General features: G+C 43.2%; 1 protein-coding gene across 2 annotated transcripts in view; it reads left to right on the top strand.

The window, feature by feature from the left end:
• ARHGEF26 (Rho guanine nucleotide exchange factor 26) overlaps window positions 1-13,639 on the top strand; it is a 736,698-nt gene that overhangs the window by 528,363 nt on the left and 194,696 nt on the right. For both annotated transcript variants that reach the window (XM_069618407.1, XM_069618408.1), the window contains exon 11: window positions 12,694-12,848. In XM_069618407.1, the coding sequence (XP_069474508.1) occupies window positions 12,694-12,848 (155 nt within the window). The remainder of the gene's footprint in view (window positions 1-12,693; window positions 12,849-13,639) is intronic.

Raw genomic sequence — 13,639 nt, forward strand, 5'->3', positions numbered from 1 at the left:
ACGTGGACTCTCAGAGAGCAAAGCTTGCAAGTAGTTCGCCTCTACACATATTTGGGTGTCCAAATAGCTAGTCGAGGGGCAACTGAAATCTATAAACAGCTTCTGATTGATAAGGTCAACACAGCCAAGTATCAAGCAAATATAATCCAAAGGAGATACAGCAAATTTTCAACCATGCCTGCATTGACCTATTATCAACCGAAAGCTACTCCCATTCTGCTATACGCCGCTGAAAACAGACCCATCTTGACCAAGGAGTTTTGGTCCCTGTTAGAAGGGAAATTTTGGCGAGTTTTAAACTTGACTTATTGTACACCGCTTCCTCTAATACGATACAAACTGGGTCTTATCTCATTGTACAGCAGATACACCTGGCACTTGATTGTTTTATTTAGAAAGTGCATTATGGCCATTGAAAGTAACTCAGTTTTGGGATTTTTGGCTGAATATGTGTTTACGTCAACAGGTCAGTTTATAAGTAAATGGCGACTTCATGTGGTTCAGGTTACGGCTGGAATAGATGTATCTCTAACAATTTTGCTTCAAAATCCTACGCAAGTCAAAACTAAATTGTATGCTATGGACTGGGCAAATAATTGTGAACAGTGTGCAAAATATCGTGACACTGATCCAGAAGGTTATCGATTAAAAAAAACACAGCATACCTGAGGCATATTTAGTTCAATCTCAATATACGGCTCATAGAAATGACTTTCTACGATTAAGACTGAACCTATGGCCGACAAGACAAGTCTTGTTGCGTAGGAAGGTTATCAATGAAGCCTTGAATATCTGTCGATTTTGCTTGAATGACACCAAAAGAGAAGATCTACAGCATCTATTGACCGAGTGTAAAGCACTGCTACCACAACGCCAACTTCACTTTAAAGCAATTGTTGATCAATACGAAGTCCAAACCTCAACCACTTTGTGGCAGATGATATATTCTGGCTATTCCGTGAAATTGAGAATTTGTTCTTTAGCGCTGCTGTGCAGACTTAAATTGCGTGAGAATATGGGCGTAACTGGTGCAGAGGCTTAATTGTGGCCTCAAGGCTTGTACGTTTTACACACACAAAAGAAAAAAGAAAAATCAACACTCCCTTTCTCATATTCTTGTTCTTGATTAATTTTGTATTTGTACAGGTGGACAACCTTATGTTGTGATTTTTCTTTGCTTTCTTTTACTTCCTTTTTCTTCTTTTGGTGATTCTATTTTTTATTTTAGACTTGTAAATTCTGTAAATTTTAAATGTTTTGAAATGTTGTAAAGTTGATATTTTTCAGCTATAACAATAAAAAAAAGACTACACCATCACCGGGAAACATTCTGGCCTTAGGAAGTTTGAGACGCAACACTTAACCATTATGCTACAATGATGTTATCGTTTGGATTTTCACAAGTTTCAGACCCAGCCTTTTATAATTGAACATATTCAATTATAGGCTAAGTATGATATGTATGCCCAATGAAGCACCAAGCTATTGTGGTCTAGTGGTTAAATGCTAGGCCTCGAACTCTGGCAGACCAGGGTTCAAGGCTGTATTGTTTTTTTAATGTAACTAATTTCATTTAATTAAAAGAAAAGCCTGTGTCAAATCTGTCTGCCTGTTTGCTTAAATAAAGTGTTTAAAAAAAAAATAAAAAGCAACACAAGTGGGAGGTAACTAGGTTTGATGTAGTGCAGTCCTGTGATCTTATTTAGCATGAGGGCATTTAGAGGTGGCTGCAATGTCCGTCACATCCAAACATCCTAGCGCTAAAATGGCTTTCGCGGTGAAACGGGCTCTGCGGCAGAATGGGCGCTGCGGCAGAATTGGTGTGCCAAATCGGCCTGTGCCAAAATGATGGCCCCGAAAAGGTGTGTACCGCTTGGAGAATGCTGCTTAACCAAAGTATATGCACTATGGCAAATAATTCTATCTAACTGCACATTGCCTAAAAACATTGTGATTTCTCAAAGCCTGCAATCTGAAGGCCATGCCTAGTGGTCTGGTAGTATTTTAAAATGGTCAGTGGGCGCGGCCAAAGGCCATGCCAACTGACCATGGCCGAAGACCATGCTAGTGGTCTGGAAGCATTCTAAAAATCTGTGGAATAACAAACCCTTGAAATTTAAGGAAATAACTTTAGTTGCAGGGACGTTAAGGTGAGCAATACTTTGTAACAAAACGTTTGAAATTCAAGGAAAAACCTTTAGTTGTAGGGACGTTAAGGTGACAACTTAATGCAACAAAACTCTGGAAATTTAGCTAAAGCCACCTTAACTTCACTTCACTATTAAAACTGTGACCCAGGAGGAGAAGAAACAAAACTGGTGTGGGGAAGGATCCCCCAAAGTGATTAGCCACTTTCTCATCCTCCCTGAGAAGGTTCCGAATGTTACCTCTATTGGTTAATTCCACACCTTGGGCGTATGAGATGCATGTGAGATGGACACCGTGGTGCCTCCTGGGCTCTCACTAGAACATAAGAGTGATATAGCATTGTCTGACTGTGCCAGGATGCGTGCATAACAAAAGGTTTGAGGGGCTAATTTACGGTTACCTAGTGCTCCTGTTCAAGCCCAATTACCCGGTCTAGAAAACACAGTTCTAGGCGCTCTATAGCGTTCTGCTGTGTAGCTTCAGTTTATTCTCAATCGCAGGTGTGTATAGCTCCCTAGCATGCTTTCTTGGCTGCTGCTCCAGTAGCTCTGTGGTTTAAGGGTTGCATCCTTGTTCCTTAGATGTAGGCACAGCACACACCTTCCAGGCAAGAACTTGAGTTTGCCCCTTGCCTTATGGGATTCCCAAGCCTATTATTAGTAGTTATTTCTCCCCCCACCCAGGTGCCATTCAGACTGCACTTATTATCACCCACCAGCCAATGGTTGCCTTCCGATACTTGATACCTCCCTCCCCCCACAAGCTCAGATCTGCTATCCTCACAGTTGGACTACATTGTGCCATGGTCTTGTATACCCCCAAGCTCGCTAGTGTTCTACTTTTCATATTAAAATACTGGAACTATAGAAATACTTTTTTAAATAACTAACAATGAAAAAATAAAACAAACATCAGATACAGAATCATTCAACAATATCTCATACAGGTGATAAAACATTTAACAAATTATTTTTCAAATTTAAAAAAAGGCTAACATTTTACTGTCAGGCAGAACTGCATTGGCACCAACATAGCTATGTTATCCAGCTTTTAGCTTCTTTGTCTGGTCCCACCGCCCTCTTCCACGCTAGTAGGGTTCACAGGATGTTCAGCACGTAAACCCCTCAGAATATACTCAGACGCTGGTTGCAGGACTGAGGGGCACCGTTCTGTTATCCTAATGCACGGGGCAGCCTGCCCTCCGGGCTCGGAGCACTGCCCAGTCCTCCTTTCTGGGGGATGATTTGGAAATGTGTTTTCTGACTGTATTTGCTGGTGTCTACGATGCAGTGGTTGTTGTTTTCATTTGTAAAATGCTTAATAAAAAGTATTGTTGAAAATAAAAAAACTCAGAATATATGACAATGGTGGGCAACTTGCAGTCTTTAAAGATGGTTTGTCCTACAACTCCCATTAGCTCTAGCCAGTATATCCAATTATGATGGAGCATGGAAGTCGTATGCCAAAACATCTGGAGGCAACATCTGGAGGCAACATCTGAAGAGAATAGTGACATAGCATGGGAGTAATATACCAAACCGTCTGCATGTCTCAAGTTGCCCACCTCTGACCTATGATGAGAACTGGGGCTTCACGACAAGAGGGTTTGTGAGCCATATACTCGCTGTGCTGTGTAAATGCAGGTGGCACAGGCAGGCTCACAAGCCGCATGGTACTCACATACCTAATGTTAGTGACAGCTGTATTTCTGATGTTGTATATCCCAATGTGCTGGCTTAGATATTCACTGCCCTCATCTCCATCTGGGTCTCTTATTTCTGGCAGGGTTTGCACACTGGGTTCGGGAGGGGGAGAGTGGCTCTGGTAGATCAACCCCATAACCACCTTTTGGGGTTTCTTCACGTAGCGTGTGGCTTCCCCTAGCCCTCAATGCCTCCAGGTCTCTCCCAGCCTCCACCTTACAAGTGACTTAATTGCCGACAATAAATCGGTGGATGTGTCCTGCAGTCTTCTCGCAATGCATTCATTCGTGCAGTTCGCTCCAAATCCTGTCACACCATGTTGTTCTTATGCTGTAGGTCTAATTGGGTTATTACATTGCTATGTACTGGATGTTATTATGCATGTGTACTGAAGTCACATGGTTAGTCAAATGACAAAGTCAGGAGCATATGCATCCCTCGTCTCACGTCAATTCTCCGATGTGTACTTTACCTTGAGAAGCAGGAAACCTGGCGATCCCTCTGCACAAGGGACAGATTTTATCTCGTGTGCCCAGCTTCCCCCGCTGTTTCATCCCTCGCCCACAGGAAGTATAATCCTGCAAAGCTTCCGTATTGGGCACAGTGCCCTATGACATCCAAGCACAATAATATGAGAATTAATTAATCATCAGTCAGCTTCGTGACTTGGAAGTGAACCTCGTAGTCAGTTTCTGTCTGAATCCTCCAGATATGTCTCGCTTCATAATAGTTTCCTGTTCTTGTTATAGTTTCACTTATGGCCATGCTGTTCACGTGCATTTAAAGGCAAGTTTGAGTTTGCAGACATTTTCTTTAATGTCAAGAATGTGATATTCTTAGGGATTATTGTGGCTGAGTTTGCCACGCAAGCAGATGTGGGAGAGAAGTCTTCTGCTTGCACAGTATCAAACCAAAAGACAAATAAATGTTATGGCGAACAGTTAATAGGTGCATTTAAAGGGACCCCAGTGGATCATTACTTCAGATGTCCATAAATTAATATTACATTGGATGATAACACTTACTATTGCAGTGCTTAGAAGCTAATGGAATCAAACATGCAACGCTGTTTAAAAACCTGATAATAGTATAATCCTACATCCCGCCACCTTTCCTCCATTCTCAAAGGATGATATCCATGGTAGAGATTTTGCTTTCTTCAGACCTTTTGACACTCAGGGGTGTTCATCCCTTCTTTCCAGGGGGGAGCCAACCCCTGTGACTCTAGAGAGGTGTGCCCGCTCAGCAGGACCCTCCCCAGGCGTCTGGACAAGTGGGACCCGATTGGGAGTGATTTCCCTCTAAGAGACCAGGACTCCCATTCCCATGAGGGTTACCTTTAAATACCAATAACATGGTTTCTCTTCTATTGGCTTCAAGTAATGCTGGGCAGAGCACGACATCTGAGGAAAACGTAACGTTGATTGGAACACAAAACGACCTATAAAAAGGTCAAGCAAATCATGGAGGCGGGGAGAGAAGCATATGCAGGGGAAGCCCAATGACGTACGCACTCATAGGAGAGGCATAGCAAGGTTAAGCCACGGAGCCAGCGGCAACCTGAGCGAAGGAGAACCTTGAAGCGAGACGTCAGAGGCCCGGTGAAATATACAGCAGAGCAACTGCTGTGTGGTCGGCGTCCAGGATACCATCCTGAAGGGTGGCGTGACCATGAGAGGATCGTGGTGGGTTGGGAAACCTGCTTAACAACGCCAAGACCCGTAACAGTGGAGGAATGAATCCTCCCATCTGCAAAAACGTGCTGACCACCGCGTGTTAACAGAACAAGCAGAAGACTCTGGGAGAGGGGCGAGAAACCAGAGGTGAAAAGCAGACAAAGCAGATACGCCATCGCCAAGCCCACGGAATCAACCCACACTGACTGAAGGTACCAGGGGGATTCTAATAAGGGGGAGGCCAGGGTGACTGCATGAAAGTTAACAAAGAGATAGCAACATTGAGGCCTAAAGCCTAAGAGAATGGGAAGCCCTTTATTGAAAAAAGCAAGAGAGTTACAGAGCATAACATATGAGGATTACTGGGATTCTTTGATGAAAGACTGTGATAAAGACTCTGAGTTAATCCTAAACGGCTGTGACAAAAGTCAGACATTTTGAAACCAGAAGGAAGACCTCAGGATGTGGATAATTAACCACAGGTAAAGAGTATAATATATCCCAACAGAGAGGAAGAGACAACCCCTCAAGTAAAAGGGTTTCAAATTGCTAAAACAGAAAGGAAAGCGCCACTGTCTTAAAGAGTAGATGAGCGAGACTAGAGAGTCTCAAGAGCTCCCGGAGACCTAAAGTGTAAACCTAAATCAAGAACTACAGACATTCATCAGTGATGGCTACAGAACCTGGACGAATATACGAAATTCAGACTTCATACTACTTAAGAGAACTGTTGTATCTTGGAAGCCCTGAAATAATGTTGAGACAACTGGATAAAGGGAAGCTGCCTTATTTAGTTATTAGTTCCAAGTGATAGGGCCAGATAGATGCGGTTTTTGAATGAAGGACATTTTGGTTTTGAACATCTGGTGACTGACGAGCACCATTAGTTAGTTTGGTTAGGTAGGGAAACCCGCATAGTCATAGGGCAAGATAGGGATTTGATTATTTTGGTTAAATAAAAGAACATGGAAACATCCAACTTGCGTCTGACTCCTTCATCTGGTTCGGCACAGCTGTTAATGCTCGCACCAAGAAAGTAATGTTCTTCTAGACAGTGAAAGCAAGGCAAGAAGAAGTTTGTTCATGAGAGGCATTCATTTTAGTTGCTGTCTTCATGAGGTCTTCAGGGCACATGGGCCTGAAGGATTTAAAAGTGCTGAAACATGATGTGGCTGTGCTCTGTATTCTGTCAGACCTGCAATGACATTTGCTCTTGGAAAATAGCAGCTAAATTGTGTGCAAGTTGTTCTAATTTTGGGGGATTAGGGCAACAATGGGATGGAGGTCTTAGTTCTTTGCATGTCTTGAAGACATCGGAGGCTTTATTGGGGCAAAACAAATGTGGTTTTGGATGAATACCTCTATCTTCGGCAGAGGGCATAGTTTGGTTTATAGTCATAATCTCGAATACAAATATGTCGAAAGTCAAAAAGTCGAAAAGAAAATGTCGAAAACAAAAATGTCGAATTTATTTTTTATGACGTTTTTTTTTCGAAATGGGGGGTTCCCCCCCAACCCCGTTTTTTCTTTTTTTTTTTGTTTTTACCTATATATAAACTAGAGCCCAAAAAAAAATAATTCGACATTTTTTTTTTCGACATTTTTGATTCGACTTTTTTGCCATTCGAAATTTTGTATTCGATATTATGACTGGACACCGGCATAGTTGTATCATCTTTGGCATCTGATAAAGTTGGCTTTATCGTTTGTGGCTCTGGACTTTTGACATTTGCGTTTGAGTCCAATTTGCACTTTTTAGAAGATCCAGTTTACCCTTGTACCATATATTCCTCCTTTTAATTGACAATTTCTTACTTTTAGAATGACCAGGCCAGAGAGACCAGAACTTTGCTAATGCTATTTTCAAGGTGTTCTAGTATTATCTCTGGCTGTAACTTGTCTCCTAGTCCTGAGGGGCGTTATTTCCCAATTCCATTTTTGGGAGTTCTCCTGTCCCACTTTATGGGTCCCTTAAACATTTTGCTTTTTATGTTTGGTTTTTCTAGATTTTTGAATTTATTTTTGTAGCCACTGCAAACCTTTTTGATATACAGTGTTATTGCAGCCCATATGGCTATTAGGACAGGGATAGTTTTTAAGTACCTCATTTTGGTCCCAGTGTGATTCTACATGGGTGCTATGGAGTTCACTGGGGGCAGCTGTAATTTAGTTTAACTTGAGCCATTCATTTGTCTGTGGGGACCATGAGGCAGTCATAAAATGTGATTTAAGCTCACTCTCGACCGAGCCATTCACCATATAATGGTATAAACTGGGGTTCCATGCCTCAGGTATGGCCAGTACATATCCTGTGTGAAGGGGCCTGATTTATTGGGAGATTTTACAGCTCACAGTGATTGGCTGGTCACCAAAACCTTTGTGTACTTGCTTGGTGTGCAATTTGAGGGTTGGCTTAGGCATGGCCATCAGTACATGTGCCTATCTATGGGAGACCCTGCCAATTCCTCAGATTCTTACCTGAAGTACCTTAGAGTTTCAGGTTGCTGGGCTGCTGGTGTTCTAGTACACGGTTTGGTCATATTGGCTCGGTTCTGGTTCCTTCGTCATTGCCCCAGTTTCTTCTTTAGGCTGTTCGATGCCCTTTGTCAGCTGTTCCTTTTTCCCTTCTCAGTCCTTGTTGACGGGTGGACTGGTGCGCCCATGCTGTGTCTGTTTCTGGGTCCCTGTGGTGTTGTCTCCCTGTGAAAACCGTGTGGTGGACAAAGACGCTTGAAATAGGGATCTTCCCAGATCTAGAGGAATGGTGGGTTACCACTATACTTCATATAATCCTGGGTCCCCTCTGTCGACTGCTTCCATGCTAGAGCCATTCTTTTTGGCATGGCTGCCTAGTTTTGCCTCTGAGATTCCTAGATCTCCTTGGTCAGGTTCCTATGCCCTCTTGGTGCCTGGCACTGCTAAAACCTATGGTTGGCGAGTGATCCTCCTGTGTACATGGATTGTTCTTCTTTTCATCCAGCTGAGTTGTCGATCTGGGACTAAAGGTCCTTAGTTACCGTTGCAGTCTTGAGCCATGTTAAAGAATTCCTTTACTTACATGTTTCTCCCACTTCTTCCAGGTGGAATCCTGTTTGACTGGCACTGTGAGGGCCTGTCCCCAGGTTCATGGGTACTGATATAGTCTTTGAAATTCTTTTCAGGGGACTCTTTGGTCCTGGAGCAGTGGGGTGTTGTAGGCCCCACTGTACTGACTGACAAAGAACAAAATCCTGCTCTGCTTCCTTCATTCTTTGGTCGGTTGGGTCTTGAACCTGGAACTGGAGGTTTTGAAGGGTTCTCTCTCTCTCTGTCGCTCTCTCTCTAGGCACTACACTGAGTATATAGCCTACTTCTATGTTAACTGTCCTCCTCTAGACTGTGAAGTCTTGCTGTATTGATATCTAGGGTTCCCCTTTTTCTCCCCACCCCTTACCTTTATAGAGAGAAACTGAGGGATAGAGATAAAAGGAAAGAGAGAGGAAAAAAAGAAGAGAAAGAAGGTCATTTGGCCCAAATCACACAAATGCCTTATTCTTGTTTCACTTATTTGAACTTTGTGTGTGTTTTTGTATAAGCCATTAATCACGCCATGAGAGCATATATTTGTAAGTGTATCTTTGTCGTGCCTACCTTCGTATATTTGATAGGGACCAACTGTGCCTGTTGACCAGCCTTCCATAGCTATCCATAAAGAGAGTTGACTCTGTTTTTTGGTTGGAACCTTTTTTGTCCTTAGGATACACGGTTTCATGCACCCTCACCAGAGGGCTGTGGAAAACCTCCCTAGCATAGAGTCAAATTCCTTGAAGTTCTGAGATGTGATATTTTTCATCATGCAGATTTTGATGGGGCCCCCAGCTATTTTGGTGAGTGGAATGACCCTGTTGATGTTTGTGGCCAGGTTGCAGAATACCAGGTAGTGACTGGAGCAGGGGAGCATAAAGATTCTACTATCGGAAAGAAAGATGGTGCATGTGAGGATAGCATCTAAGGTGTGTCCACCCACCCCAGAAAACTTAGTAGAAAGGAGAGTAAAGTGAAGGTTTTAGACATATTCTTTGAAAGGAACCAGTAGTAGTAATTAGGGGGCAGTCCAACCAAATGTTCATATCACCCATTAACCATTTTCTTTCTGAGGTGTTTTATATGCTGAGTGATGAAATCTGCAGATTAATTGAGAACAGATGTTGCATATCCAGGGGCCCTGTAAATTGCAGCAGTGAAAATGGATGTCTTGAGGATTTGTGAACATTTGCACAATAGGATGTCAAAAGAGGCTGACGTGTGTTTGGGAGTCTGAACTGGCTGGATATACACTGGGTGGATTAGGACCACCCCTTTCCCAGAGTGATATATCTTCTGATTGCAAACAACTTTGTAGCCATCAGGCAGGAGGCCATAAATGAGCATCTGGTCCTCCAGAAGATCATAGATATTGGCAGAAAGTCTAGTGCCAGATATGGTGTTGAGTGTTTCTATGTCAAGGTGTTCTTTGTGATTGATGGCCTTTTCTGGAGATAGGAGAGTGAGTGGGGAACCATTGTCACTCTGTAATGGCGTGCCCTGGATTGCAGCTGGGTGGTATGATTGTACTGGCCATCTCCCAGTGATGGTATGGAACACACAATGTTTTGTTGGGTTGGATGGGTAGCTACCTCCCGGTTCAGCTGTTGACTGACACTGTGGATGGCTGCTGTCTGAGAAGGGATCTTAGCATCAAAGACCAGAATGTTATCGTGATTAACGTGTACCCTAATGTTGCCTTTGCAATTGATCTTTATTACCAGACAAGTGTTAAGGATGCCAATAGGATGAACATTTCAGTCTATATCCATTTGTGTAAACACATAGTAGTTTTTTATGATGACTTGTTCCCCAAGAGAAGAGTCATTTCTGGAAGCGCATTCAGAGGCCAGATTAGTGGCCTACTGAATGATGGAGCATATTGGGCATTTGGGCATATTGAAACGTCAGCTAGTGGCATGGGGGTAGGACTGAAGGTTGATAAATGGGTGAGGCTCAGAGGCACAAAATAGTTCCAGGAAGCTCATGAGAAGGTGCAAAACCTTTCCTTCGACCGCCTTCATTTATTCCCCCCTCAACAAAGGAGTAAGTGAATACCATTGTCACTATTCCATTCTGTGAATCATCCCAGAGCATCTCATCCCTGCGTAGCTCATTCACATTCACGTCACGTCCTACCAGCCCACTTCAAATGAACTCTGGGTACAGTTTGTGGGAGGCATGAAATAAAGAAAATGGAAGATGCAAAAGCACCCTGACTTTTTAAAGCATTGGGCTATAAAAGTGAGAGAGCAGTTCTTAGTAAGCAACAGGATGAAACTATTAGTCTGGGAAATAATGTTATGAAAAAGAAAGAAGTGTTGAAAATGATGTCAGGTTTGCAGGCCATTGGCCTCCCTTTCCCATGTTTTTAGCACAGGATAAGGTGGTTCCCTCGAGCATAGCACACTCTCTGGCTTCTGTAGCATGAGGTTACAGTCCACTCAACAGCACCAGGGACTTCGGAACGTACGTCTCCATGCTTCTCAATCGCTTCACTCAAAGAGCCTGATGCAACCAATTATACAACACATTCTTTTCTCTTCTGGATTGTCACAAATATTCACATCGGGTGTTTCAATATCCACCCCGGATCCTCCTCAACTGGCACAGATCCTTTCAGCATAAAGTTTCACACAGGCTTCCCTCTGCCGGACTCGAGCCTGTCTTTCAGCTTTTACTTTATCATATAATTTTTGTAGATTCTTCCTTTTAGGGTGACTCATGGTTCACCCCAGATCCCCCTCTGCCGGGCTCAGATTCCTTCTACACAATTGGTCTCCCTCAGCCAGGCTCGGACCAATGTCAATTTTACATCAAGTATCAAAGACTTTCAAATGTGCACAGGGTTTGGCTTGAACCGTTGCAGTACCACTTCGATTTCACAATTCTTTCTTTTAACATTTCCATCCTTGTGGTTGGATACCTAACGATGACATTTGAATGAGCACCCACGTGATGCCGGACCACTCTATGGTATCGCATTTTAGCTTCAAAGTTAATTCACTCATCTGCTGTCTTAATAATCTTCTTCATACAATGTTGCTGCTTGCCACCTTCATTTCCACACAGACCGGTCTGGTATCCGTCTCCAAAACTCACCGGCTGTGCTGACTTCACTGCTACTGCTTTGTTGTAGGAGCCAAGGACAGTACCACAGCAGCAAACGCTTCTCCTCGCCTTGACTATCGATGCAGGAGCGGGAGAGCCCCGGGTACCTCTGACACACAGTGCACGATTCTTTAGCTTTAATTCCAGATTTTACGCTTCCTACTTTTGAAGGCTCATGAAAGAGGTGGTTGTCGGTCAAGGGTATTTCCCTCCTTGCAATCCTCTTCGGTTTTGCCATCTTCCACCTTGTATTAAACTGCCATCTTGGAACTGCTGCTTCCTCATGTGCTTTGCCTTGCTCAGAGTGTGCTTTCGTGTTCTGCCTTTTATCCATGTGGGGAAGTGTGATGGAAGTCATGTGTGTGTGTAATGATTAGTAATTGCCTGACCCTGCCCAACTGTTGTAGTGGAACATGTCAGGTATACGGCTCGGGTGTTAGTCCGTTTTCCATCACAGTGAGTTGTCTGGGAGAAAGTGTTTGTGTTGAAAAAGGGGGTTGGGAGGATTGAGACCCTATGTATCCTACTAGGTAGGATGGGGTAAAGGTGTTACAGGGAAGGGGATACCGTGTTTCGCCATCCGGTGTCCCACTTGCGCTCCCTGAAGACCCCTCATCTAGGTGATACTCCTGCACTGGTCCACCCCCAGGAACTGGATCCAAAAGTGATGGCCGTGTCCTGACCACCTGGATGACAGATCCCCGGAGACTAATGAGGGAGACACCTTCAGGTTTCTCACAAGACATACCTACCTAAATAGATATATTACCCTGAAAACCATTCCATTAGATGATTTCACGTATTCTAAAAATAAACACTATTTTATCAATTGTGAGTGTTGCTGTTGCTCTTCATTATTATTAATAAAGCCATAGTTGCATTTTGCACCCTTTAGTGCTTATACTTTGCGCCAGTCATTTTCTAATGTGTTTTGTCTTACCTTATTTGTATGTATGTCATGCTATTAAACTGATGCTATTCTTTCTTTGCAGCCGTTTCCATTGGTATCCTCCTCTCGGTGGCTGCGTAAGAGGGGAGAGTTAACCGCATACGTAGAAGACACTGGAATTTTTTCAAAACGCACTTCAAGACAACAGTTTTACTTATTCCTTTTCAATGATGTTCTCATAATCACAAAGAAGAGGAGGTAATTGTTATTTTCCTCTTTTTTGGTTTGATGTTATGATTTCTAACTTGAAATGCTGTTCTTGTAATGTCTAATGTGCAGGGACAACCGCCAAAGACCATGCAGCAAACCACAATGCTTTGCTCTGGCCACATGGAACATCCCAATTCTTGAAAAATAATAGGGGGTGCCCCTGCCAAGACCTTCAAACCTAAGCATAGGGCGATAAATGTAGACCTGGAGGTACCTTCCTGCAACAAACTCAAATCAGCCAACTTTTGGGTGATTCATTAAGGACGGAAGTTGAACCATGTAGGAAGAACACCAGCCATAGTATGTTTCTTGAAGCTTCTACATGTGGGTCCACTCCCCACCTAATCTGAGACTGAGCAATCTGCTCCCCCCCTTTCCTCTCTTCGTTGCTTGTAGATTCCTTGCTGCGCAATTGACAACCTTCCCATGCCCCATTGTTAGCTCCTCGCTATCGGGTATTGATCTCTTGTGATCCGATTCCTTCACCGTGTACTTCCCCTATAACTTCTAAAGTGCTCCTATGTTTCCCAAAGCTACACCTGCACTCAATAAATACCATATTAATACCATATTAATAATTACAATTATAATGACAATAAAAAAGCCATGTGGTTTAAAGGGGGACATATGGCTGTCTCTCCTATTCAGTTTCAGGGAGCTTTCTGAGAGGCAGGAGGTCATTGCTGTAGACAGGCTTATTATATTTAGGGAAGATCACCTTGTATACTCCCCTGCCAAGCTCTTTTCCACATTAAAAAATATACACAATCTCAAGGGCA

The sequence above is a fragment of the Ambystoma mexicanum genome, chromosome 10 (genome assembly GCF_040938575.1).
Source record: "Ambystoma mexicanum isolate Mex_15411 chromosome 10, UKY_AmexF1_1, whole genome shotgun sequence".
Classification (NCBI taxonomy): Eukaryota; Metazoa; Chordata; class Amphibia; order Caudata; family Ambystomatidae; genus Ambystoma; species Ambystoma mexicanum.